Source organism: Stegodyphus dumicola, chromosome 3 (genome assembly GCF_044657685.1).
Source record: "Stegodyphus dumicola isolate Sdum_Otavi_A_Nest chromosome 3, ASM4465768v1".
In the NCBI taxonomy this organism is placed as follows: Eukaryota; Metazoa; Arthropoda; class Arachnida; order Araneae; family Eresidae; genus Stegodyphus; species Stegodyphus dumicola.
Genome location: NC_140770.1, coordinates 139262280 through 139288206, shown reverse-complemented (window position 1 = coordinate 139288206; position 25927 = coordinate 139262280). Strand labels below are relative to the sequence as shown.

The window sequence follows — 25927 nt, the reverse complement described above, 5'->3', positions numbered from 1 at the left end:
TCAGTTGCTAGCTGATAAACTAGCCTGATTACCGAGGAAAACATGCACAAAATGAGAAAATATATAAATATAGTTTTATGTAAATACCGGAAATTTGGATGGCAACACGATGTGCAGCTACGAAACTAAATCGTCAACTGTACCATGGTTTTCCGATGTGCTTTTATTCCAAATTTTCTTCAGTGGGTATAGAATATTAAGATATATATTTACGTTACCCGCTTCTCTGCTTGTTACCTTTTTATACTTGTTATCTTTTATATTTTTTGTAAAGCTGGACATTTTTCTGCCCATGCATGTTTGTTAAGCAGTTTCGTTGCCCAAGGCGTTCATTATGCGAAACACTACTGTAATTACTGTATCCTTGTCATAAAAACTGATGATATTAAGCTAAAAAGGCTTAATTTTTTAAAATCTCTCAGTAAAAGTCAGCTTTATTTATTATTAGATATTAACGAATGCGAACAAGAAAATGGAGGCTGCGATCACATCTGCACAAACACCGAAGGATCTTACACTTGTGATTGTTTTCCTGGATACCAGTTATTGGACGACCAGCGAAAATGCGATGTTAAAGGTAATTTCACTTTTAATCTGTGCAGAACTATTAGCAAAGAGTTTTAAACCCGATAGCATTTTACTAATGTACAAAAGTGAATAATTTAAGAAGTGAAATTCTTTGCTTATGAAAAATGTCACTCACATTCGATATCTATCAAAACGATTCTCTGTACTCCTTGAAGGAATAACGTCCTTGCTTTCAACAACTTATCACATTAAATAATCATTTGAATAGCTAGAAAGAAAAGCAGCTTAATTTACTGCTGTAATGTGTAGATTTAACCTTGATTACCAAAATTAAGGCAAATAAATTTAAATTATAGCCTAAAGATAGATTTTTAAACTACAGCTCACCTTCGCGTACTGTTTGTTTAAAATATTAAATAACTTGAGAGAGAGCTTCTGTATGGGCTAATTTAGTAATCGCAGATACCTGTAATTTATGTATTACATAAAAACTAAAACTAATTATGTATTATTTGTTAATCTTTTTAATCATCAGTTCTGTTTCTAGATGTATCCGTAATCAAATAAAAATTGGTTTGCTGCTTGGACATTTAATATCCTAGACTTACGTACTTTTCCGTCGAATAGGAAAATTAGCCAAACTTGCGCCAATTATTCCGAATAAAAATTTTCGAACAGTGTGAAGTTTAAAGGAACATATTGCTGTTATTAGGTAATCAACAGAACTAATGTAATAAGAGCAAATAATATATATGTACACGATGTTTCAGTTTCAGGGTTGCAAACTTATAGGAAGATTAATGTGTACTCAGGTGATTCGGAATCTTAATAGTATTGCAAAGTCGGAAATGACATGAGCATAACGTACACAAGAAACACCAGAAATGAAAACACGCCCCAGAAAGTGAATATGCATTTAAATACTAAATGTGCGTTTATGAAAGTAACAGAAGTCTAAGTTTAGATTATCTTATTTGAATATGATAAAGCACAGGATGGGGAAACTAGCGTATATTCCCGTTATACGTATGGGAAGCCATGAAAATTAATTGTGCGGACAGTCCGTCCGCCTGGGATCGAATTCGAGTCTAATTTCGAGCATTCAGCTGTCTTAACCATGCTGCCATTGGTGAAAACGCAAGTCAAAGAAGTGGTCAAAGTGTCTTACACAAGCTGTAATGGAGGCTTCACATGTTCAGCATTCAGATTTCTTTACATTCTGGAAAATTCGGATTGTATCTCGGCTTTCTTTGACAGATACTGCAAGGCGTGTATCTAGTTCCGCGGCGCTACCAAGGAGGATAACATACCGCAGTATTTTCAAATATTCCCAGAAGTAATCAAGGCAATCGAGCAGGCCAGTGCACCGGACGATCCCGCCCGATGTAATGTTGGCTAAAAGTAACGTCTAAGTGGCCCTGTTTACCAATTGCATATCGGCTTAAGCCTCGTTCGTATAACACCCATTCATACCACAGTCAGTCAGTGTGTGAATGAAGCTTTTATGAGATAAACCTCGGACTAACACCATCTACCATATCGTGAAAGCATTTCCGAGCCTGTACTACTATGGGAATCCGAATGGTCCAGGTGCACCTTAGCCCTCTTATAAATTTATAACACTCGTACTGAGACCTCCTATGTAATAATAATAATAAATACTCTACAAACAAAGAAGTTTTAACCAAATTATTGCAAAATTTATAATTTCCAAAAAAATATACATACACTCACAAATTACTATATCAATACTGCATCACATCGTTCACCCGCAATTTGAGACAATTAGCCATAGTAAAGCTCCCTTTTTTCATAATGTTGGGCCCATGTAAATTATTTGACATGTTATTTTATGTAACAAAAAAGTACATTAATACAAAACTGTAATATTTTATCACCTCCTCAGAGCTAGTACCTGGTGTGGGCGTCACCCACTTCACCCGCCTTCCTATGCCACTCACTAGAAGAAAAGCCTTCGTCTACGCTGACTTTGTGTTATTTTCATTGATTTTCATTGATTTGTTTTATTTATTTATTTATTTATTTTTCTTCAATAAACGCAGAAGATGAATCTGATTATGGACCAGTGCGGGGCGATCTTCCTGAATCCGAGTATGCAGTGAACAAGGCAAAAAGACTGAAGAAATTAAAAGCTTTACCCCTAAGTGATAGTCATTACAATACAATCGGAACCTTAATATCTCAAAACAGTAAGTGGTATTTAATTATTTTTAATCGAACTAATGTTCTCTGTGATAAACCAACTTTTCTAACGCATAACATGGATGTTTAGTTAGTGCAAATATATATTTTATTATATTATTAATATTAGTCATTTCCTCAATGTTTGCTTATTTTATCACGTAATCCCGTATTTTATCACGTAACTATATATATATATATAAAGCAAAAGAAATTAAATTTAAACTTTCCAGGAAAACTTTCTTTAGTAAGCAGAGGTCAATAAAAATACGAAATTAATTTCAAATGAATGGAAATTATTAAAAAAATAATCAAAAACCCATGCCAAGTTATTGTTGTTGAAAAATAGTTAAAAAGCGGAAATTAATAAGAAAAGAAGGAAATGATGCAGTCAATCGAACAAATTTAAATAAGACTCACCATGATTTGTTCAATTTGAAGTCATTCCATCAACTTACATCAAGTTTCACAAAAAACGTTTCTGTTCTTTCCTAATAATCAAAAGTCTAATCTAAATCTTCATTTATTGAATTTAAATGTTTTTCAAAAATCAAGAACAACATCTCTTCGTTTTTAGAGAACCTTAAAATAATGTATGAAAAATTGAGAAAGACAATGTAGAAATTTCAAATACTAAAATTCTAGGCTAATTCTAAAATTATATACAAATATTTACACCGGTCATATTAATATGAAAATAATAATAAGATTTCTAGATTTAAAAAAAGAAAATCACGTCTAAAATGCAGAGAAAAATATCAAAAAAAAAAAAAAAAGTATGCCAAATGCATACATATCTTTTTTTCTTTTAAACACAAAAAGTGACCTTTAAAAACGTTTAAAAAATTGAGAATAGGGAATATGCATTGGGGTTACTATTGGCGAGAAAATCCACGCTTAATTATTTGGGTACTAAATATTCGCTTAAACCGATATATTGTTAAAAATGACGGTAGGAAGATGGAAAAAAAAAAAAAAAAAAAAAAAAAACCATGGGCATTTTATATAATGTTATCAATTATGAATAGAATTGGGTCTACATCCTGAAGAAAATTAATCATTGTAGACAAGAAATTAAAGCTTTTCAAACTCTTATATCAACAAGCTTAGGCTTAACCAGCAGTAAAGGGCCCTTTACACTACGGAACTTCCTTTACTCCCAAGAAACGTATGCTAACTCGACTGCTCCGGTAAATTTAAACCGGCTTAGTTTTAAGCAGAGGAATCAATTTAACATACGTTTCTTGAGGGCAAAGTTCCGCTTCTGTAAACAAAACTTAAGACTGTTTACGGATGTAATCAGTCAAGATATTAACCTTCCGTTAGAGGCAATACTAATGTAATGGATTATGTCAAAGTCAAATGATTATCTTACAGAATTTCTTAAGGTTTTGAAAGTTCATGCAAGCCAGAATTACGGTAGGGGTCATTTTGACGGCAAACGAAATTAAAATTTTCATATTTTTTTAGTTTTCTTATAAAATATTTTGATAATTTTTTTTTTTTTTTTAACTTTTCCTAAATATATACCAAAATATATACCATATATGGTATATATTCCTAATATATACCAAGATGACAAAATAATTTAGTAAGACTATTTTAAATGATTATTTTTTTATAAATAACCGTATGCACCTAAAATTACAGCTAGCGGTCATTTTGACTGTTCATCTTCCTTATTCGGCTTGGTGTTGGTTGCAGCGTCTTGACGACATTTGTTTGAGTTTTTTTTTTTTTTTCTTCTAATTTTCATGCCAGATATTATTCGACATCTGGTTGGTATAGATTTGAAGCTTTTCCTTCCCGAAATGGTGATGTTCGAGAAGAGTTTCATGCTGAATGTTTTACTATGTTCTTCACCTTATTCTGTGTCACACTTTCATTTCACTTGCAAATGTCCGAGTCTTCTGACCACATTTTTATCTGTAATTCTTTTTATGCTGAAAACCCCAAAGAATGCGGAATAAAATTATGGCTTTTAGCTGATGTAAAAGCGAAATATTTTGTAAATGGACATCCTTATTTTGGAAAAGATAAAGCAGAATAGTTGAAGAAATTGTTGGAGAGCATGCCGTTTATCGGTTGATTGACTCCTTTTATAGCACAAGAAAAACTGTTGCCACTAACTTTTTTTTTTCCTTCTTTGAATTAACTTTAAAAAATAGAGGAATTAATTATGTTGGCACAGTTAATCGTGTAAAACTTTTGTGTGGAATATAGTATTAGTATTAATGGTTTATGCTGTTAAAAAGAAATTCTTCACAGACTGGAGGAAACGGCGTTCGCCAAAGTCATCTCTTTTCTTCTTGCTTAAAAGCAAGATTGCTACAGAAAAAGAAATTGTTGCCATTTAACTCTGCAAAATAAAAAAATAAAATATCGTTTTTCAAGAATTTTGTTTCTGTAACCATATTTAATAACTAAGTTTTAACATATATTATTAAAAAAAACTTTAAAGTACCATATTTTTACTTCCTTGTATGAAGTAAAAAGGAAGTATTGTATTCGCGAAAAGTTTCAGGCAGCATATTTCAACGAAAATATCCATTTTGACCGCTATCGAATGCAATTTAACGATGTTTTTCCGTGATATATGTACGTAAGAACAGAATAAAAGACTCGTTTCCTTCAAAAAATTATAAAACTGCTTTAAAATTAATTCTGAAGAGAACTTTTCGTGGCGTCTGTACGAACGTATGTCATCTCACATAACTCAAAAACGAGTAGCCTCAGAACGTTGAAATTTTGTATATTGGACTGCTATAACATGTAGATGTGCACCTCGTATTTTGATTGCAATCGGCCGCACCAAACGTATATAAATATATTTGTATATATATCCACTCTGTTACCCGGCTCAGCGATCTCAGTTTCTTTACTCTTATATGTTTGTAAATTGTACATTTTTTGCTTTAAAAATGATTGAATTATGTTGTTTTTATCTTCCGGTTAAGGTTTTTATGCCTTTAGCAAATCTGTATGCAATATTTTTAGAATTATACACAATTTTAAAGTTGTTTAAGTGCCATTAAGCCTTTTTTTTATGGCGGCGATTGATTGTTTACATTTGAAACAGCAGACATTGTGGATTTGTGGCCAATCTAGAGAAACTTAGCTTCGCAACAACAAAGATAACGCCTTCATTTATTATTGTCAATTAAATTATGCTTAATCCTTTCTGAAATTTTTTCGAGGAAATAAGTGTTTAAGATTTACTTTGTAATTTTTAATATAGATATTTTGAATTTTTATGTATTTTTGCCTTCTCGCGAAGTGAGAACTGAATTAATTGATAGAGAAATACTCAATCCTCTGTGAAAAACTGTTTCTTTTTTGTTTTGTTTGCTTAATTTCTTTTATACATCGTTCTAGCTTTATTATAGTATTTGAACAGAACATGTGGCAACGATTAGATAATTATGTTCTTTAAATGATATAAATTTTGTGCATTATGAGTTATAATATGAACGAAATATAATACTGTTAAGTGAATCTAGCGCCAGAGTGTCGCTATGGTAAACAAATACTAGAGTGAATTTTAAAGAATGCATTTATTCTATTGTGGTTTATGTGCTGTCGGCGAAGTAGATTTAATTCAGTCCAATAATTTTAAATGAAATGCAAGAAAAAATGCGTATAATTTAATATTCCGTACAAGGAAGTCGTGTGGTGTACACATCAGATTTTTTTTTTTTTTTTTTTTTTGTCCGTTAGTAAATTGCATCAAATGACCGCATACCATAATTAGAGGTAAACCGAAAGTACTGTAGTGCTAGTGGTTAAAGGCAGAGAAAAAGAATTTCTGCATTTAACTCCGCCGCCAGTGACGATAAATAGAATTCTTATGCCTTATTTAGAAAACATGATATTGAATTCTGTGACATTTGCATTAGTAAAGAAACATCAATCGCATCTGTCATTAGCAAACTCGAAATTATGGCAAAATATGCAACTACTTGCATAATTTAATAGTCATTTAAAAATATACTCTTCTTGCGATGTTTATTTATTTGCCTTCTTTCTTATCTTTCATTGAATTGAATCAGTTCTTGTGAAAGAGGAAACTTTTATTTCAATCGCCAAGATATATTCGCAAGAGATCAGAAATTTTGCATTCATGTGTACAGTTAAAAATATAATTTCCATCTTTCCTACCATTCAGAATGTAAATCAGGATATTTTGGACCCACCTGCTCATACACTTGTGATCGCTGCAGAAATGGTGGCATATGCAACTCTGACAAATCTGGCTGCGTTTGCAAAGCAGGATACAGAGGAGTGTTGTGCAACACCCCTTGCCAGAAGGTAAGACTTAAATATAATAAATTTCGTGAGAGATTATAATTACTTTGCAGGATTTCAGTGACTCTTTCGGAACAAACTATTCTCTTTGAGAGCCAGAGGGCTGCCAGAATGGAAAATATTTCATTCTAAACTTTCGTTACATCAGTGGGAAGGTTATAAATACAGTTTTGGGGAAATATGTGAGATATTAATGTAAGCTTTAAGGGTCCTATAGCGTTACAAACCCATTTTGTTAATAAATTTAGGCGAATTTCAGAAAAGGTATTTTGCGGCTTTAAATCGTAATATCAATTTATTTTCATTTTGTTATGTACATGTGCAGATTTTTACATATAATAGTTTTATGTATGTAATATTTTCGTAATCTCAACTGGTGTCGAAGTTACAATAATTTTTTTTCAGTTTTTCAGAATGGCAGCTACAAAAATTAGAAAATTAGAGTATTCTAATTAAATGTATGATTAAATAGATAAATTAATTAAATGTATGATATGAATGTTCATTTCGTGTGTATTACTTTTTTTTTTTTAACTAAATAAGAAGGTAGACAATTATTATGTATGGAATACTGCCACTTGCAGCTATAAAACTGGTGACCCAGCAAAGTTTCATAACGTCACCATGAGAGGGGAAAATAATGGAAGCTTTACATTAAAATCAGCTGATAATCGAAACAAACAAGGTAAGCGTTGCAATTCCTCCTTTTTGCGAAGAAAAACATAAAACATGGTTTTATCAAGTGGAAGCTAAGTTTTCTGTTCCTAATATTTCCAAGATGAAACGGAATTGAGTTATCTTGTTGCACAATTAGAACAGAAATTTCTCAAATGTGGTAGTGATAAAAATAATAAATATTCAGCTCCAAAAGACTTTTAAGCGCTTTTAAAGAAAGTGAGGGAAAAATTATCAAACAATTGCTTACAGGAATTTGTTTAGCTGATATGAGACTTAATTAATTACTACGTCAAATAAAATCGTTAGCAGGAGCTAATATAACGAAATAAAGTTTTTAGAACATTGTAGCTCGATAAATTGTCAGAATCAGTCAAAAGTATTTAGTTGTATGCAATTAAAATTTAAGTAATTTGTCCTTAATGGCAGGTAAAATTTTTGAAATAAATCCCTTGACAGACATTTGTTTTGCGAGCACAGATAATTCCATTTTGAATACTTCTGATATGAATCATCATGTTTTGAATTCTTTATTTGACAAAATTTCTGTCGTGGGAAAATAGATTTCGGCACTAAATATTCGATGACAATTTAGGAGTAAATTTCGGCAGTCTATATTAAACAGAAATAATAGTCGCAGTCCTTCAAGGAAACGATTTAATCCTGATGGTAAATATTGTTACTACCATTTTAAATTTGGTAACCAGTGTTATTCTAATAAATGCGAAAGTCCATATGCCTTGAAAGTAACAGAAAACTCAAAACAGCATTTCCGCTGCTGAAATAATTTACAGTCTATCATAACTATCGTTTATTTTTAAAAGATAAAGCAACCGGTTTGCGCTTTCTTGTGAAAATTGGAGCTGATTTCTCTATTATACCTGCATCATCAAAACGTGTATAATTCTTTCAAACTGTACGCTTTCAAACTTACGAAAACCGTACGCTAACTGTTTTGATGATACAGCATATGGTACAAGTATCCCTACTTTTGGTTTCAAAATTTTAACTCTTGACCTAATCCTCTGCTTGCAGTTCTAATTTTCTTTTACAATACCTTAAGTAGATAAAATCATTTTAGGTCCAGATTTCCTTAATAAACTTAATTTACTTATTGGTATACATAATAGAAAATTAATAGATGGCCCAAAAATATTTCTATTCGAGGTGATATTAATTGTATATCAAGTGTTGATAGTATAATTAGAACTGATAAAAAATCTCAATATACAAAATTGTTGTTACGGTATTCGAATTTGAGGACACCCAATCTTAACTTATAACTCCAAACATAGCGTAAAATATTATATTGTTACTGAAGACCTCCTGTTTTTTGAAAGTTCGTTAATAACATTGCTTGCAGCGAAACTTTACCGACAATTTGCCGGTAATGTCGCAAACGCTCACTGCTACAAACTATCGTAACAGTTTTTCCAAGTGCCCCAAAAATCCAATGAACATACGTGAAAAACATTCTGAGGAAGTTACTGATTCTAGCAAAAACAGCTCTGTACTACGTAGTGAGGAGTCACGAGTAAACAAATAGCACGAGAAACTATTGCGGAGGAAATTCCTTTTCGTTGTAATAAGTCTAAATCTGGACCAGAGGAAAGCAGAAATAGTATCAATAATAAATAAATCTTTCGATGCTAAAACTTCTGAGACCAAAAGCCTCAATGAAGAAAAATGCTAAAAGTTCAGATAGAATATCTGTTACTTTCGCGAATATGTTTAAAGTTTACAATGAAATTAAGGTAATCTTTTCCAAATTTTCAATCCTTGATGTAATCAAATTATCACTAATTATAATGTTTAATGAAATAAGGGAAACCCCTACTTCTATTGACAATATATTTGTATTATTTTGTATGCTTGAAGAAATCTTCATTGGGGGAACTTCGGGGAGTTTTATTAAAAATATTACTTCCATAATTACTTCACGTGTGCTGAGGTTGTCGGTTGTTTTTGTATGTATTTGGTAATTATCTTTAGTATATATGATTTGTTTGCTCTTATCTGGTAATTTAGATTAGTGGTGTGTATTTAGTACCTAGATTCCCTGTTTTGCATCTTGAATCCGTTTATGATTTTTTATTTTAAAATTTGTGATGATGCCCTTAAGACTCGCACTGCCTCTACATGTTTAACTTTTTTTTTTATTTACATGCTCACCAGGTCGATAGCTATCCTTATATGTTTCGTTCGTAAGAAAAGTGCGATGTGATAGCACTATTTTAATGCTTAGAACTTTTGCCATTTTAGTGACTATTCCTCAGCATCTAGAAGCAGCTCTGTTACTTTGCAGTAAATTCAGAAGTAACTATTTATTCAACAGAGGTAAGTCGCCACAGTCTAGGTGTTCTGGGTTTGTAGCACTCGAAGAAACATGTAATAAGACCTCAAGTGCTCTAGGAGCATCTACATTACGACAGTCGGTGTATAACTTTCAAACATCCACGCTAGGCGCGGCACATAGGGAAATTTGAAACATTCTGACCGCATTAGTAAGATCATATCTTTTTCTCAACCCAGGGAGGTTTTTTTGGCCCCCTATGTTTGACTACTTTCGTCCGATTTCTCTATTAATGAAATCCTTACGTCTGGAACTTTGCAATGGGCCGTCACGGCTAACATTCAAGGAACTGGCAAAATTGCGCCTAGGGGCGATGGCTCGGTCACAGTTCTCATCATTCAAGTTCATTCTCATCTTCTCATCGCAAGGACATTTTTGAAGTTGAGTGAGAATTACTGTCATATTCCAAATTAAAATAATGTATAAGCCTATAATATGCATCATTAAAAACATATCTCAGAAGATATATTAGTACTGTCAAATAATGGGTACTTTTCCGTTTCGCCGGCGCAAATCTCGCCAAGCAGACTTTATTGACGACAACATACAGTATACGCATAAAAAATGTTAGTTCTAGGAATTTTTTATTTTGAAGGCATAAACATTTTAATAACCTTTAAAATTTTCTAAAAAAGCCAATAAATAAAGACAATAAATTTGTAAAAATACATTAATTTAAGAATTTACTATGCTTTCATGATTCAACATCCTGATTCGCCTGTTCATATCACGTGACCCTAAGTGATCTCATCTCACGCGAATTAGATTTATTAACTACACAAAATCTAATTCTCTCAGTAATTATCTACATTAATTTCAAGTTAATTTGGAATACAAGCTTAAATGCAAGAATTACTTCAATTCGTACGAATAGCTTACTCAGAAATTATGTAAAACCGCAGTGCTTTACTTCGCTAGTGCATTCTCAATTAGAATTGATGAATTTAACTCTTGACTTTGTCTTTTCTATATTTTTGCCTCCGTGTGAGCGGTGTAATTGCATTATAATTGACTTAATTACCGCGAGTGGCCTTACGGCATAAAATTGAACTATCTGGTAAAAATTCCACGCAATTGTGTGCGAATATTGAAAGAATCAATCAATCTGATAAGAAATGGCTGCAACTTGTTTTGAAAATGAGGCGTTAAAGGTTACCATCGAGGATATTCTGTTTGGGATCACTTGTACCATTATTGGCGACTTTATTGTCTGCGCCGGCAAAACGGAAAAGTACCAAATATTTCGATATTACACAATACGATATCCACACATATATATCAATACATATATACTCAATACGATATCCACACATATATATCAATACATATATACTCAATACGATATCCACACATATATATCAATACATATATACTCAATACGATATCCACATTTAAATATTTCGGTAAATTATTGTCGTTTGAGAGTCACACTGTGTTGTATTTTATATGTGTTGGGTACATGCTCAGTGATGATTACAAGATGTACACAAACATAGTTTATTCTACATTACTCATCTACTATTCTATATTGCAGTTATGGTTAAAGATAACAATAGATACAGTTACAGTTACATATATAACATCTCCCTTTTTTATAAAAAATAATAATAGTAGTAAAATTAAACATATTCTTTTAAATAATAAGGTTTCTTAACAGTCCTACCAGATCGAGTGACGTAGTTATGTCCATTTGAAAAATTTGATGATACTATACCTCTTTCACTATTTGGTGACACAACACGTCTGTTAGATTTTGAAGGACTTACAGGCACATCTAAATTTGTAGTGCTCCTACTATTTTCATGTATCTCGGGTTCATCTATAACTTCATTCTCATAGTTGTTTTGTATTGCAAACTCTTCCTGATTAGTTCCTTTAAGAAGGTCTCTTCTGTTCCTTTCTACAATTCTTCCATCTGTTCTTATAATCCTATATGAACGTGGTCTTTCTGCTTCTTCTATAATTTTCCTTCTTTCATTTAGTTTTTTTCCCTTTCTCTTTTATGTAAACATGATCTCCTGTTTTCAGTGGTTTTAATGGTTAATCATAATAACTTTTTTGTAAGGTTTGTCTCTTCAGTAAGTGTTGTTTATGGTTTTCATATCGTTTAGCTTGAATGAAATTCTCTTTTATAGGCATCAATCCATTTACTTTTCTTCCAAACATCAATTCAGAAGGTGACTTAATTTCATCTGAAATAGGAGAGTTACGATATTCCAGTAAAACTAAATATGGATCCTTGTTGTCAACTACAGCTTTTTCTAACATTCGCTTGACAGTTTGAATATGTCTTTCAACCATTCCATTAGACTGTGGATAATTTGGACTTGAAGTTCTGGTTTCAAAATTCCATCTTCTTGCAAAATCTTTAAATTTTCTGCAATTATATTGTGGACCATTATCCGAATATACTATTTTCGGAATACCATGTCTTGCAAAAATTGATTTAAATTGCTTTATCACTGCTACACTTGACAAATCTTCCAAATGTACAATTTCAACATATTTGCTAAAATAATCTATAATTATTAGATAATCCCTTCCTTTAAAGTAAAAGAGGTCTGTTCCCAATACTTCCCATGGACCATTAGGTATTTCTTTAGATATCATTGGTTCTTTAGTATTAGCTTTTGTAAACTTAAACATGTTTGACAATTCAGTACCAAATCTTCAATTTCTTTGGACATTCCTGGCCAATATAATATTTCTCTTGCTTTGATCTTGCATTTTACTACTCCTAAATGACCATAATGAATTCTGCTTAACATATCTTTTCGTAAACTTCTTGGTACAACAACACAGGAATTTTTAAATATTAATCCATTTGCTTCTGATAGTTCTTCTCTGAAGTTAAAATATGGTTTTGCCAGTTCTGGAACCACACATTTTTCATCTGGCCATCCAGTTTTAATTAATTTTCTTAAAAGTTGTAGTTCTTCATCTTTTTCTGTTTCCAGTTGAAAAACTTCCATTTTACCATTAGACATTGGTATACATTCTACAACTAATCCAACATGAGCTTCTATATCTCCTTCAAAGAAATCAGATCCTTCATCAGTGAATGATCTTGATAATGCATCCGCTATAAAAAGTTCTTTTCCTGGTTTATATTTTACCTCAAACTGATATGGCTGTAATCTTATACGCATTCTTTGTAGTCTTACAGGGCATTTATTTAATGGCTTTTTAAAAATTGATTCCAGTGGTTTATGATCACTTTCCACAGTAATATTTTTTCCAAATATATACTGGTGAAATTTCTCACACGCAAATACAATAGCTAAAGTTTCCTTTTCAATTTGAACATAATTCTTCTGTGTATCTGTTAATGCTTTAGATGCATATGCCACTGGTAAATTATTCTGCAGTAAGACTGCTCCTAGTCCTTCTTGAGATGCATCTACAGATAAAACTACTGGCATGTTTATATCATAATACTGTAAAACTGGTTTATTTACCAAGACATCTTTTAGTCTTCTAAATGCTTTTTCATGTATTGCATTCCAGTTCCAGATAACTTGTTTTTTCAACAAATCTCTTAAACATGATGTCAATTCTGATACATTAGGTATAAATCTAGAAACATATGTAATCATTCCTAGAAAAGTTTCTAATTCTTTCACATTTTTTGGTGGTTTTATATCTAGAATAGCCTTAATTTTGTCTTCATCTGGTTTTAAACCATCTTTAGATAATATATGTCCCATATATTTCACTTCATTCAAACCAAATTTACATTTATTTAAATTAAATTTAACATTCTTTTCTCTGGCTCTGTCGAACAACTTCTTTAATCTTGAATCATGTTCTTTTTTATCTTTACCCCAAACTAATAAGTCATCTATATATATTTGAACTCCTTCTAAATCACTAAAAATTTCAGAAAAACTTCTGTGGAAAACTTCTGGTGATGAACTCAGTCCATATGGCAACCTTAAAAAACAATATCTACCAAACGGAGTGTTAAATGTAGTAAATTCACAACTTGAATCTGACAGTTTAATTTTCCAAAATGCTTTGTTTGCATCTAAAATACTAAAGACCTTTGCATTTGTCATTTGAGATGAAATTTCTTCAAAGGTTGGTATGTGATAATGTTCTCTCAGTATATTTTGGTTAAGGTGCTGAGGATCTAAACACACTCTTAAATTTACATCCTTTTTCCTTACTACCACTAATGAATTCACGAATTCTGTTGGTTGGTTAACTTTCTTTATAATACCATCTTTTTCCATTCTTGCTGATTCCTTTTTTAATGGATTTAATAAGCTAAGTGGAATTTTCATACAGGGTTCTATTTTACCAACAGCTCCTGGTTTTAATTTAATATGATATGTATATCCAGTTAAATTCCCAGTTCCTTTAAACAAATCTTGATATCCTTTTAAAAGTTCTGGTAACTTTTCATTAGAATCAGGATTTACTGTACAAATCCTTTTTATTAGGTTTAATTTTTGCAATGTAGTTTAAATAGCTGGAACAGTTTTATCACATGCTACAACTTGAAATTCTATTTCATCCTTGTTCCCTTTCAATGTTTCACATAATAATTTACATTTTCCAACTACATCAATCGTAGTACCATTGTAATTATTTAAAGTTACTTTTGATTTAGTCAAACATTTCTCTCTTAAATTTAATTGTTTAAATTTAGGCAATGGTAGCACATTACACTGAGCTCCAGTATCCAACTTAACAAATAAATATTTAGATATGTTTACTTTTAGTTTTTCAAACCATTCGGTTTTATTTTTAGAAAATGGATTTATATCTTCTACTGAGCCTAAAATATATTCATTACCATTATTATGTAACTCATGCTCTAAATTATTCTGTACAACATTAACATTTTTAAAAGTGCACATTTTAGAAAAGTGATTTTTCTTTTTACAGTACAAGCAAATCTTATTATAAGCAGGACAGTTGTATAACTTATGAAAAGTTCCACATTTTCTACATGGTTTTGGATTATTGTACTTATTTCCTTGATAGTTTGAAGAAGATTTAGTACTTTGTTGCTTTTTTTTTACATGATAGTCTTTCTTACAAGGCTGACTTTTTTCCTCTGAAGGTCGAAATTTATTACGTTTGATAGCTTCTGTTTTATTTTCTTCAGTTAAAGTTTTCAGCTGAAGTTCTGCTAATTCAGAAGCTTTACACATTTTAATACATTTCTCCAATGTTAACTGATCTTCCCTTAATAATCTATCTTTGAGATTTTTATTTAGAATTCCACTTACTATTCTATCCCTTATTAAACTATCTTTTAATTCTGCAAATCCACAGTTGCTACTTAATTTCTTCAAATCGGTTAAGAAATCATCAAACGATTCACCTACATGTTGTGTTCGACAGAAAAATATATGTCTATCAACACTTTCGTTTGCTTTCGGTATGCAAAAATTTTCGAAAGCTTCAATTACTTTGTCAACATCCTTCTTATCTTCTTCACTTAAATTAAAAGTATTAAATTTTTCAAGTGCTTCTTCACCAATTATATGCAATAAAATAGCTACTTTAATTTCAGGTGATTTAGTAATACCACCAGACGCTAACATATAAATTTGGAATTTTTGTTTCCATTTCTTCCAATTTTCGCTTAAATTTCCTTCGAAACTTAGATAACTTGGTGGCTTTAATCCATCCATATTTAATTTAGGACTTTAAATAGTTTATATATACGTATTTTTAGCCACTTCTAATAAAAATAAACAACTCGCTTACCAGCGATATAAGTTTCGATTTCATAGTAAACAACTTCCCATGATGTTTTTTTTTTAGAACATCTTTACCGAGGCTGCATGGTTCTTCAAAAAAGATTTTCTTTTTTAATCAACCACGGGCTGCGCCATGTGTTGTATTTTATGTGTTGGGTACGTGCTCAGTGATGATTACAAGATGTACACAAACATAGTTTATTCTATTTTTCTATAATGAATATAAATATTCCTAATTATATAGGGACTGGTGAATAAATAAAAAGCTGGATTTTGTTTTTATTATTTCTTATAATTTAAAAATTCAAGAACAGGAACTGAATTTTTTTTTTTTTTTTTTTTTTTTTTTTTAATTGGAAGTATGTCTTCTACCAACGGATGAGAAAAAAAAAAAGCAGGGTGAGAACTTTTGCAAATACACTGTGTGTGCTTATAATGCGAGACAAAAACATACATATATCTCAGAAATATAACGAAACAGAATACAGCAAGCAAAGTCAAACTCTACATATACAGCAAGCAAAACGTATACATCAAGCAAAGTTAAACTCTACATATTAAAACAACTAAAATATTTAAAGAATTATAATTTTTATAATTTTTCTTAAATGCAGTTTTATCTTCTAATTCAAATTCCACTTTCAGTTTGTAAGTTTGTGTTTCCAGTTTGCATATGCAGCTGTGGCAAAATAGTGGTAAATAAAGCAAGGATAGAATTTGCATATAAGTTTTTTTTTTTAGTTAAAAACGGAAAAGTATTAAACTACCTGTTAAAGGGTACATTTATCGAAGACTTAGGTTAACTACACGGTATTTACATAACGCTTTAATGTTAAGTCAGATGAAAAAGCCTCAGACTACTTGCCTTAGAAAGCCTTCGAATTCTTTCCAAGCTACCTTTGTTTCTAGTCAGTCATGGATACTTTGTAAAAACAAAAACAAAACAAAAAAAAAAAAAAAAAAAAAAAAAACTCCTTGCAGTCAGCTCGTTCATTCGCCAATAAAAAAAAAATTGAGATTAACTGTCAGTGTTAGCAATGTCATTCACACTCATGCAGCAGGTTCGTGAACAGAAAAAGGAAAACTCATGGAAACCCTTTTACCGAATTTACTGAAATTTTACGCGGAGTGTATTTTTAAAATTCACGCGGAGTTGAAACTTATTTAAGAACATCAGCGCGAGCGAAGCCGTGGGTAAAAGCTAGTATTTGATAAGTATTTAATAAAATGGGAATTTAATATTTTTACTAAAATTTAAATCGTTTTCTAACCAGTTATTCATCCCATGACTCCAAATATTCTAGCATACAGAACCGTAAATAAATTAAATGAAAATAAATAAAATAAATTATGATCTCTGCCTAGAAGTATTCATTAAGCATATTATTGTGAATGGTGGCGAAATATGCGATTGCATAAAAGTGCCTGACTTGCTTAGGGATAAAAAAAATAATTTTGAAAGTGTTCCGCATAAATTTGAGATAAGTCTCCTAACCAAATAAGAGGCTGAAGGTTCACTCCTCCAAAAATAAAATCTTCGTAAAATTCGTCCATAGATCAAAAGAGCTCTATATGAATTGTAAGGTAAAACAGATTTCTTCAGCAGTTACTCACAACATTCAACGACTGAATGAAAGTAGTATACCCTACAACGAATAGCAAATCTTCCAGGTGGATCCTAGGTATTGTGAATAATAGGATTACGCAGGAATGTAAGCAGATGCTGCCTGAAGTGAAGTTAATTTGAGGGAAAAAATATTAGGGAGAATAATTAAATAATAAAGGTAACACACAAAAGGTTAAAAAAATCTGAAAGCTTTCAGATGCCCATTTCATTATGCCCATTTTTAACGTTTTGTGTGTTACCTTTATTTATTAAATATCAAGTTCTTTGCACTTAAACCATAAAATTCACTTCAACAGCAATATCGTAAAATAATTTCAAAATGAGCAAAGCTTTAGAATTTACGGTACACAGTTTCGCACGCTGAATATAAAAATGTGTTTTTTTTCGTAAAGTGTCACCATTGCTCGCTTTGAAATCATTTTGTTAAACAAAAATTCGTTAAAGTGATACAAAATATCAAATCGATAACAAAACGAATTTCAAATTCCAAATTTGGGCTTCCAGATGTTCATATTCGGTGGAAAATTTCGTTATTCAGAATTTGATGGCCCTAGGTACCGCTGTTTTATCCCAAAACGAGAAACACATATATTTATGCAGATTCTTCATTACAGTAGAACTCCAATTATCCGAATCAATTGGTACCGGACCCCCATTCGGATAATCAAAAATTCGGATAATTGAATTTTTCCCAAAGAAAGGGTCTACGCACACTTTAATTAATTACTATATGTGCAGCGGGTTGAAAACGAAAGGGAAAAAAAACTACTTTTAAAGAAAAAGAGGTTTTTAATTAATTAAAATGAGAAGGCAACACTTTTACGTACAGGTTATATAGCATACTGTACAGTACTTACAAATGCTAAAAATCATTGCCTGCAGGCTGCTTGACATCCACCATGCCTGCACTTAAAATTTCTCAGCCAGCCGTTATTTGCTTTAAATGATGAACAGACTTATGCTTAAAGCTTTTAAGATAGGATCTTAGCTTTTTCATAAAGAATTGGACCCGAAATTGGGTTTCCCATGGAACGCTGCTGAAAAAAAAGAGAAAAAAAATCACAAAAATGGTAAAAAATTGTAAAGGTTTCAGATTTTAAATTACGTCCAAAGGGGCGTTTTTTTTAACGTTTTGTGTGTTACCTTTGTTTATTAAATATCATGTTCTTTGCACTTAAACCATAAAATTAAGTTGAATAGCGATGTCACAAAACAATTTTAAAATCAACATATCTGTAGAATTTCCAATACACAGTTCCGCGCGCTGGGGATAAAAAGGTTCTTCTTCCCGTAGAGTGTTGCATTGCTCACTCTTAAATCGTTCGATTTGTTACTCAAAAATTCGTTAAAGATTTACAAAATATGAATTAAATAATAAAACAAATTCCAAATTTCAAATTTGGTCTTCCACGTGCCCATATTCGTAGGAGGATTACGTCATTCAAAATTCGACGGCTCTACGTACCGTTGTTTTATCACAATGCGAGAAATACACGGGTGTACTCCAACTGCGCTGATGAAAATCCCCCCCCTCGTCCTGCTATAGTCCAACTGCGCCGATCAAAATTTCTTTCCCCCGTTGCCTACAGGGTTACAATTTTATTTTTCGAAGCCAACTCTAGCCAAGAGGAAAATAAAAATAAAGAAATATATTTTTTATAAATGAATAGTGGATTTGTTGCCAATCTAGAGAAACTAAGCTTCGGCAACAACAAAGATAACGCCTTCTTTAATTATTATTGCGAATTTATTCCAGGAAATAAGTGTTTAATATTTACTTCGTAATTTTTAATACAGATATTTTGAGTTTTTATGTATTTTTGCCTTGTCGTGAAGTAAGAGCTGAATTAATTGATGAGAAACACTGAATTGTCTGTGAAAGATCGTTTCTTTTTTGTTTTTTTAATTTCTTTTATACATCGCTTTAGATTTACTTTTGTTAATTGCTCTGTAACACAAAAGAAATTTTCAGAGGACTTGCAGAAGGTTTCGTAATACTCTTGCAGGCAATAAATTCATCTTTGCAACATGTGAGGCTACAAGGCATTCTTCATGAACACAACTATTGGCTCTGACTTTTTTCACCCCTACAACCGGAAGTCAGTGTATATTCCTTAAATTCCTTAAATAGCTAAATTTTCAATCAGTTCCGAAGGATTCTTTGACTATCTTGGTGAAATATATATATTCTTCTTTTATAAATTCAACCTTGAATTAAACTTGGCGTTATCTAAGCATATTTACCTATGATGGAGATTATTCGCAGTCAGAGAGGAAAAATTCTCGCTCTTTTTTCAGGACATAAATTTTATAAGGACTGTGGAAAAGCAGAGTACCAAAAATGGCGTTGTACAAGTAAAAAATGCAAAGCAACACTTTATCTTGATAAGACAAATAACGTGTTATCAAAATCTTATCTGTGTCACAATCATGAGCGTTGCAAGACTATTTCTAGACAAGTTCTTTCAAACGGTGTTAAACAGAAAGCAGCGGAAGATACATATGAAAAACCTCAGAAATTAATCAGGAAAGAACTGACTAGTGTTGCAGCTCATCATTCAGATATCGTTAGCAGCCATGATGTTCACTGTATTCGGAGAAATATGTACCGACAGAGAAGGAAAGTCCTACCTCCACTTCCAAAATGTATTTCTGATGTGCATTCTGCATTAAATGTAAGTGATATCTGCAAGTGATATCTTATCGAGATGAAAATCTTCTTCAGATTAATGACGATAGAAATAATATAGTTTGTTTTTCAACAGATTCAAATTTAAGGATCTTATGTGACAAAAAAATGTTTTTTGTTGATGGCACTTTCACATTTTGCCCCAAATTTTTCTTTCAGATGTTTACGTTTCATACAGTGGATAATGGACATTATATCCCACTTGTATTTTTTTTTTTTTTTTTTTTTTTTTTTTTTTTTTTTTTTTTTTGCTACCAGGAAAGTCTACGGCAATATACGAAACTATGTTTCAAAAATTGAAGGAACTCTGTTCTAACTTGCATTTGAATTTTCAGCCAGAAATTGTGGTGGCAGATTTTGAATATGCAATCCATGAAGCTGTGAGAAGAATGTGGCCTGAATGTTCTATTACAGGATGTAGATTCCACTTAACTCAAGCTTGGTGGCGAAAACTTCAACAGTGCGGATTGCAGCAACAATATAGGAATGTTAATTCAGAAATTGGCAGATGGCTTCGACTGGTATTTGGATTACCCTTTTTGGATGCTACTGAAGTTTCGGATAGCTTCGTTGAAGATCTGATGTCAGAGCAACCACGGGATGCAAACATCACACGCTTTACTGATTACATAATCGAGAACTACCTAGATGAGGATGTAAAATTTTCCGGTACTTTGGGCTTGCGCTGATATTTCACCGGAAAGAACATTAATGCATGCGAAACATTTCATTCAAAATTCAGAGCGAATTTTTATCATTCCCATCCCAATATATTTGTCTTCACAAATGTAATTCGTCAAATTCAGACAGACATATACGCTGCAATAAATGGTGTGAAGCAGCATAAAAAAATAACAAACAGGTATTACGCAAACAGGGAAGGAAAGAATCGAGGATTTACTTAACAAGCGCAGGTATGGAATGATTTCACGATTAGAATTCCTAAGACGTGTTTCATGTTACCCAAAAATTGTAAGTTAATTATTGCAATCCATTGTATTCAAACAAATTAATGCGAAATATCATAATAAATGCAATAATTTTAAATTACAAAAGTATTGAGAAAAATATTTAAAAAAGCATTATATACCCTACACGGAGCACGCATTTCTTAAAACTGAAATACGGACATAGCGGCACAGAAAAATATTTTTTGAAAAGAACTATGTAGTAATGCATAAATGAAAGAAATTAAATAAAAACTATCAAAGAAAATATATAAGAATTATTACATCAAACACTCTCTTGACCGCAAGTGATAGAATTTTGTTTTCTCGTTTATCTTTCAGCAAAGCTTATACAATTAAATAATCACTTTCATTCGCGTAAAATTGTAAACAAATGTAAATTAGATTTACATGTTTGGTGAATTAGTTAAACTTACCTGTATGCCATTATGAAATATTAGGAATGTAGCATAAAAGTATGAGTGAAGAAGGCAATGGCAACTTAAATCATTGTAATGTAAATGTATATTATTATCAGTGTCTGCTATTAATTTCAATACTGCTGAAAAAATTATAGATGAATTATATTATAAATCACATGAACTCGTTGCATTATAAATTACAACAGTTAGAAATATTATTACCGTGATTTAGCAACCATCTTTGTTAACAAATAATTTCAAGTAACTAATTTTACAAATAATTCAGCCTGAAACTAGGTTAGAAAATAAGCTACATGCTGAAGATTAAGCTTTGCCAAGGTGTTAGAAACATCTTTTGTTAACTAGAGTTATGAAGCAAGAATTTGTAAAAATTATCATTTAAATATAAATTGGCATAAATACAATACAAATTATATAAATTTTACATACATGAAAACTTGAGTACAGTGCAACAATATGTGAAAAAGGAATGGATTAAAAGGGAGACTGAAAATCCTAGGATATGAATATAAGAGAGTTTGAATTTTTTTTTTTTTTTTGTTAATTATAAAAATTCTGATGATGCTCATAATTATCAATTTATTAATTAAATGTGTATTAGAAATTAAATGTATGCCAAAGTACATCAGGTGGAAAACAGAATAAATATTTAAACGTTTCTAGTATTAAAATATGGAATTTGTAACAAAGTTAAATAACCTTAAAATACCTTCAATGATTAAAAATGGAAAGCTTAATACGGGAATATATTGCAATAATATTAGTGTGAATTTAGAATGACTTAAGAAGCCCACTTTTTAGATTTAATAAAGATAATTTTTATAATTAAATTAGAACTGTTTACTTAAAATGGTAAATTTGAAAGTTAAAACCATTCTGCTATTTAAGAAGAGTTATTAATAATTATCTAGACAAGAAACTTATTTAAGGTGAGCTACAAATCCGATATTTGATAAATTGATTATGTATCAGTTTTGTGTATGTCATTAATCTATCAATTTTACTATTCAAAACTGATATATATATCAGCGACTAAAATCTACAACTTGGAAAGTTTTTAATTCTTACAGAGAATAAAAAAGATTTGACTCATCATTCCTTTAAGCATCATAAAACTTTAAAATGAGTGTAAAAGAAATTTATTTTTTAGCACACGCCAGACTTTAAATTAATATTTGTTTTACGTGCACAATTTTTACAATATTGATAAACGAAAATAAAGGCTTGCAGTCTCAATAGAATGTCTCATTAATGGCGATAAACGACTTTTTGTAGCACCCAATCTTCTTGGAAAGAAATGGGGGACAGGAAATGTCGCGCAGTTCGTGGATTAAAAAAGAGGGGGACGGGGATTTTCGATCAAATTTGGCGTAGTTCGTACCCTACCCAAATATACATACATTTATGCAGATTTTTCTTTGTTTAATTTCTTCAAATACTTGTATAATGCAGGACTCTTACATTTGGCAGTTTCCAAGCAGTAACACGAAGTTTAAAAGTGTAAGTTTGCTCCTTTTTATGTCTGAAATCTTTGATTATCAAACACTACGTTTCCGTCTTAATTTTGTTTCTTAAATTCTGAAAGCGATTCTGATAAGAAACAATTCGGATAGTTGGAATTCGGATAATTGGAGTTGTACTCTATTTAATTTCTCTAAATATACCACAGGTCGATAATATTTGGTGGCAACAATTTGAGATTACAAAGTGAGCCAACATCTATAGTGAATCAACTCAAAATGCCAAAACGAAATTAATAGTCCTTCTGGGCAAATTGCCCCTTTGGAATAAAAATATTAGCACTGAGTTTTAGATTTTCGTATAAGTATATTCCAATGATCACTATCTGTTCAAAAAAGTAACATAACTAATAATTACCAGAAACGGAATTATTTGTAATTTTACGTATTTGCTGCTCTGATATAAGCCAGCAGTGGACAGTTTGAAATGTATCAAATTTTTACATACATAATATCGAAAATTAAATTAGTGATTAATAAGGAAGCGTGGCCCTGCATAATTTCTATTTCAAATTCCATTTCTATTATGAAATTAAACTATTTTTATTCAAAACAAGTCGCATATCAGATGGCAAAGGATCACAAGTAGCTCGCGAGCCGCAGTTTTGGCCATGCCTGGTATAAACAACTCTCAGCTCAAGCCTATTCATCTATCGGTCATTATATGCAGGGCTACGCTTCCTTATTAATCACTAATTTAATTTCTGATATTATGTATGTAAAAATTTGATAGATTTCCTGAATATCAAATCCTGAATCCGGTTGATATAATCCTGAATCTGGTTACACCTCATAGAATTATTCTTCAAAATTGTTAAGTCCTCACACAAGAAAGCGAGAAATTTCTTTTTCTTTTTATTGTTAGAAAATGCTCTGTCCTGTTTTCTTTTTTTGAAATTATCCAGTTTACATTTTCGCAGAAGTCAAACATAGATATAGTAGTACTAGTACTAGTAATGTAGTAATGTAGTATTACTATATCTATGAAGTCAAATACGAGTTAGAACCCAACCATTTCCTGGAGAAGTGAAGGACGCATGTTTCAGCAGGAAATAAACAACTCATCTTTATTCTTTTTGTGTTTATGCTGCATTTTAAACTTCGGTTCTCTGCAGTGCGATTCATTGTTATTTAATTAAGGGAGTTAATTATGTTTGTGATCTCAAGAGCGTGCAATAAAAGCAGAATGTGAAATAACATTCTGTCGAATTTTTTTTTTTTCTCAGCTATTTCGTAAAACTTTTGTTTTTCGTATCATATCATTACTGTTGAGTCCACAATAATTGCATATGTTGGTTTTTCTTTCGTTTTGGTTTTAATACCTGCATGATTTAAAAAAAAAAAAAAAAAAAAAAAGGTTGTATTTTGGTGTTTGGTCCTAACAGTACATATTTACTAAGTGTATCAATACAGAAGAATTTCGTAGGTTGATCTTTTTTATTTAATCCTTTTTTTTTTTCTTTGAGTTGTTTTATATTTCCCCTTTAGTTTTCCTCCCAGCCTTTTTTTTTTTTTTATGGTACACCATCGGTGTTTTTAAAACTTAGTAATGGAATTTTATTTCGTATAATGAAACTTTTATAGTTTGGTCGCTGATTGGTCATTTAATTTTTGTAGCTTTAAACAGTATTTCATTGCATTATGCATCCCTTAATTTTTCTTCTACGGTTACTGTTAGCTATTTGCTTATGTTTTTATATTTCTAAGCTATCTTGGTTTTTATATGTGAGCGTTGTGCGAACCTTTACAGGAGAGTTTTAGCTGTAAGATACAATAAAATTCACTGAATTTTCTGCTAAACTATCTACCTTTGAGCCCACAGTCTCTACAAAAGTTTTAATATATATATTTTTTAAAATAAACATTAGACAGCCAAGGTTCTTAAATAAAGATTTGTTTATTTACAGCATATAATTCTACCAAGCAAATCAAGAGAATTTTGCATTCCAATGCATAAATTTAAATAATCTTCATTTTTAAAAAACAAATTGAATATTATTGTCACTCAAATTGCAGTAATACCATATTATTTGTATTTAAAGCTAACATGCATATAATAAAATAAATAAGTATTTAACAAGTAGAGGGTAGCCTTAGTTGTGTAAGAAAAACTTTATGGAAATCAGAGTTTTTATGCAGGAAATATGTTTGAAAAAATCTGGGCATATGGAATTGTTAAATAATCAATATGTTTATTTTTGAATTATTAACTTAATTTTTTATTTTTTTAAAATTAAATTAAATTTTTTTTTTTTTTTAAATTTTCCAACACGGTAAAATTAATCAATTCAACAGCCCTCAGCTTCATTCAACTTCAATGCCTTTCAACTTTGTTCATTAAATTAAATTTACATCAGAAATTTAAAAAAATTCTTAAATTCATCTCTTAAAATAAATTGTATTCATTGTTGTGACTTTAATAGTTTTTAGAACTAAAATATCGTAATTGGGGAAAAAAAAAAAATTGATTTTTTTATTGAATAGTATGCAGGTGAATATTAAAAAAAATAATGGTACATATTTTTTCCCTATATAAATTCCAAAGGGAACAAACAGCATTTGTTTTAATTAATGAAGTAGAAGTTACTAACTTAAATTTCAAAATTCTGTATTATTCAATCATGATGTAATAATAGTTGAAATTTTTAGCATAATATTTACAGATTAAAAATTTAAAAATATCACTATTTTTTTTTTCCTTCTCTTTCATTATTTTATTGCAAATGAAATATTTTAAAATCTCAGAAAAAGCAGCCCATATTAAAAACGCTGTTGAAGATAGTGAGTGGAACTGACATTGATGAAATTATTGGTTGTAACTATGATGTAAGATTCCTTACATCGTAGTTACAACCTGTTTTACTTCCCAGCCCTGAAATTGTAACATCCAGGTTTAGTTTGGTTTGTTTGATTATAGCAAA

General features: G+C 30.9%; 1 protein-coding gene across 6 annotated transcripts in view; it reads left to right on the top strand.

The window, feature by feature from the left end:
• The window catches only part of LOC118192818 (uncharacterized), a 560683-nt gene that overhangs the window by 439842 nt on the left and 94914 nt on the right, over positions 1 to 25927 (top strand). For all 6 annotated transcript variants that reach the window (XR_015040285.1, XR_015040286.1, XM_085813364.1 and 3 more), the window contains 3 exons: positions 449 to 577; positions 2592 to 2738; positions 6896 to 7038. Coding sequence is in view for 4 of the 6 variants with exons in the window: in XM_085813364.1 (XP_085669490.1) it covers positions 449 to 577; positions 2592 to 2738; positions 6896 to 7038 (419 nt within the window). In the remaining 2 variants the exon portion in view is untranslated. The remainder of the gene's footprint in view (positions 1 to 448; positions 578 to 2591; positions 2739 to 6895; positions 7039 to 25927) is intronic.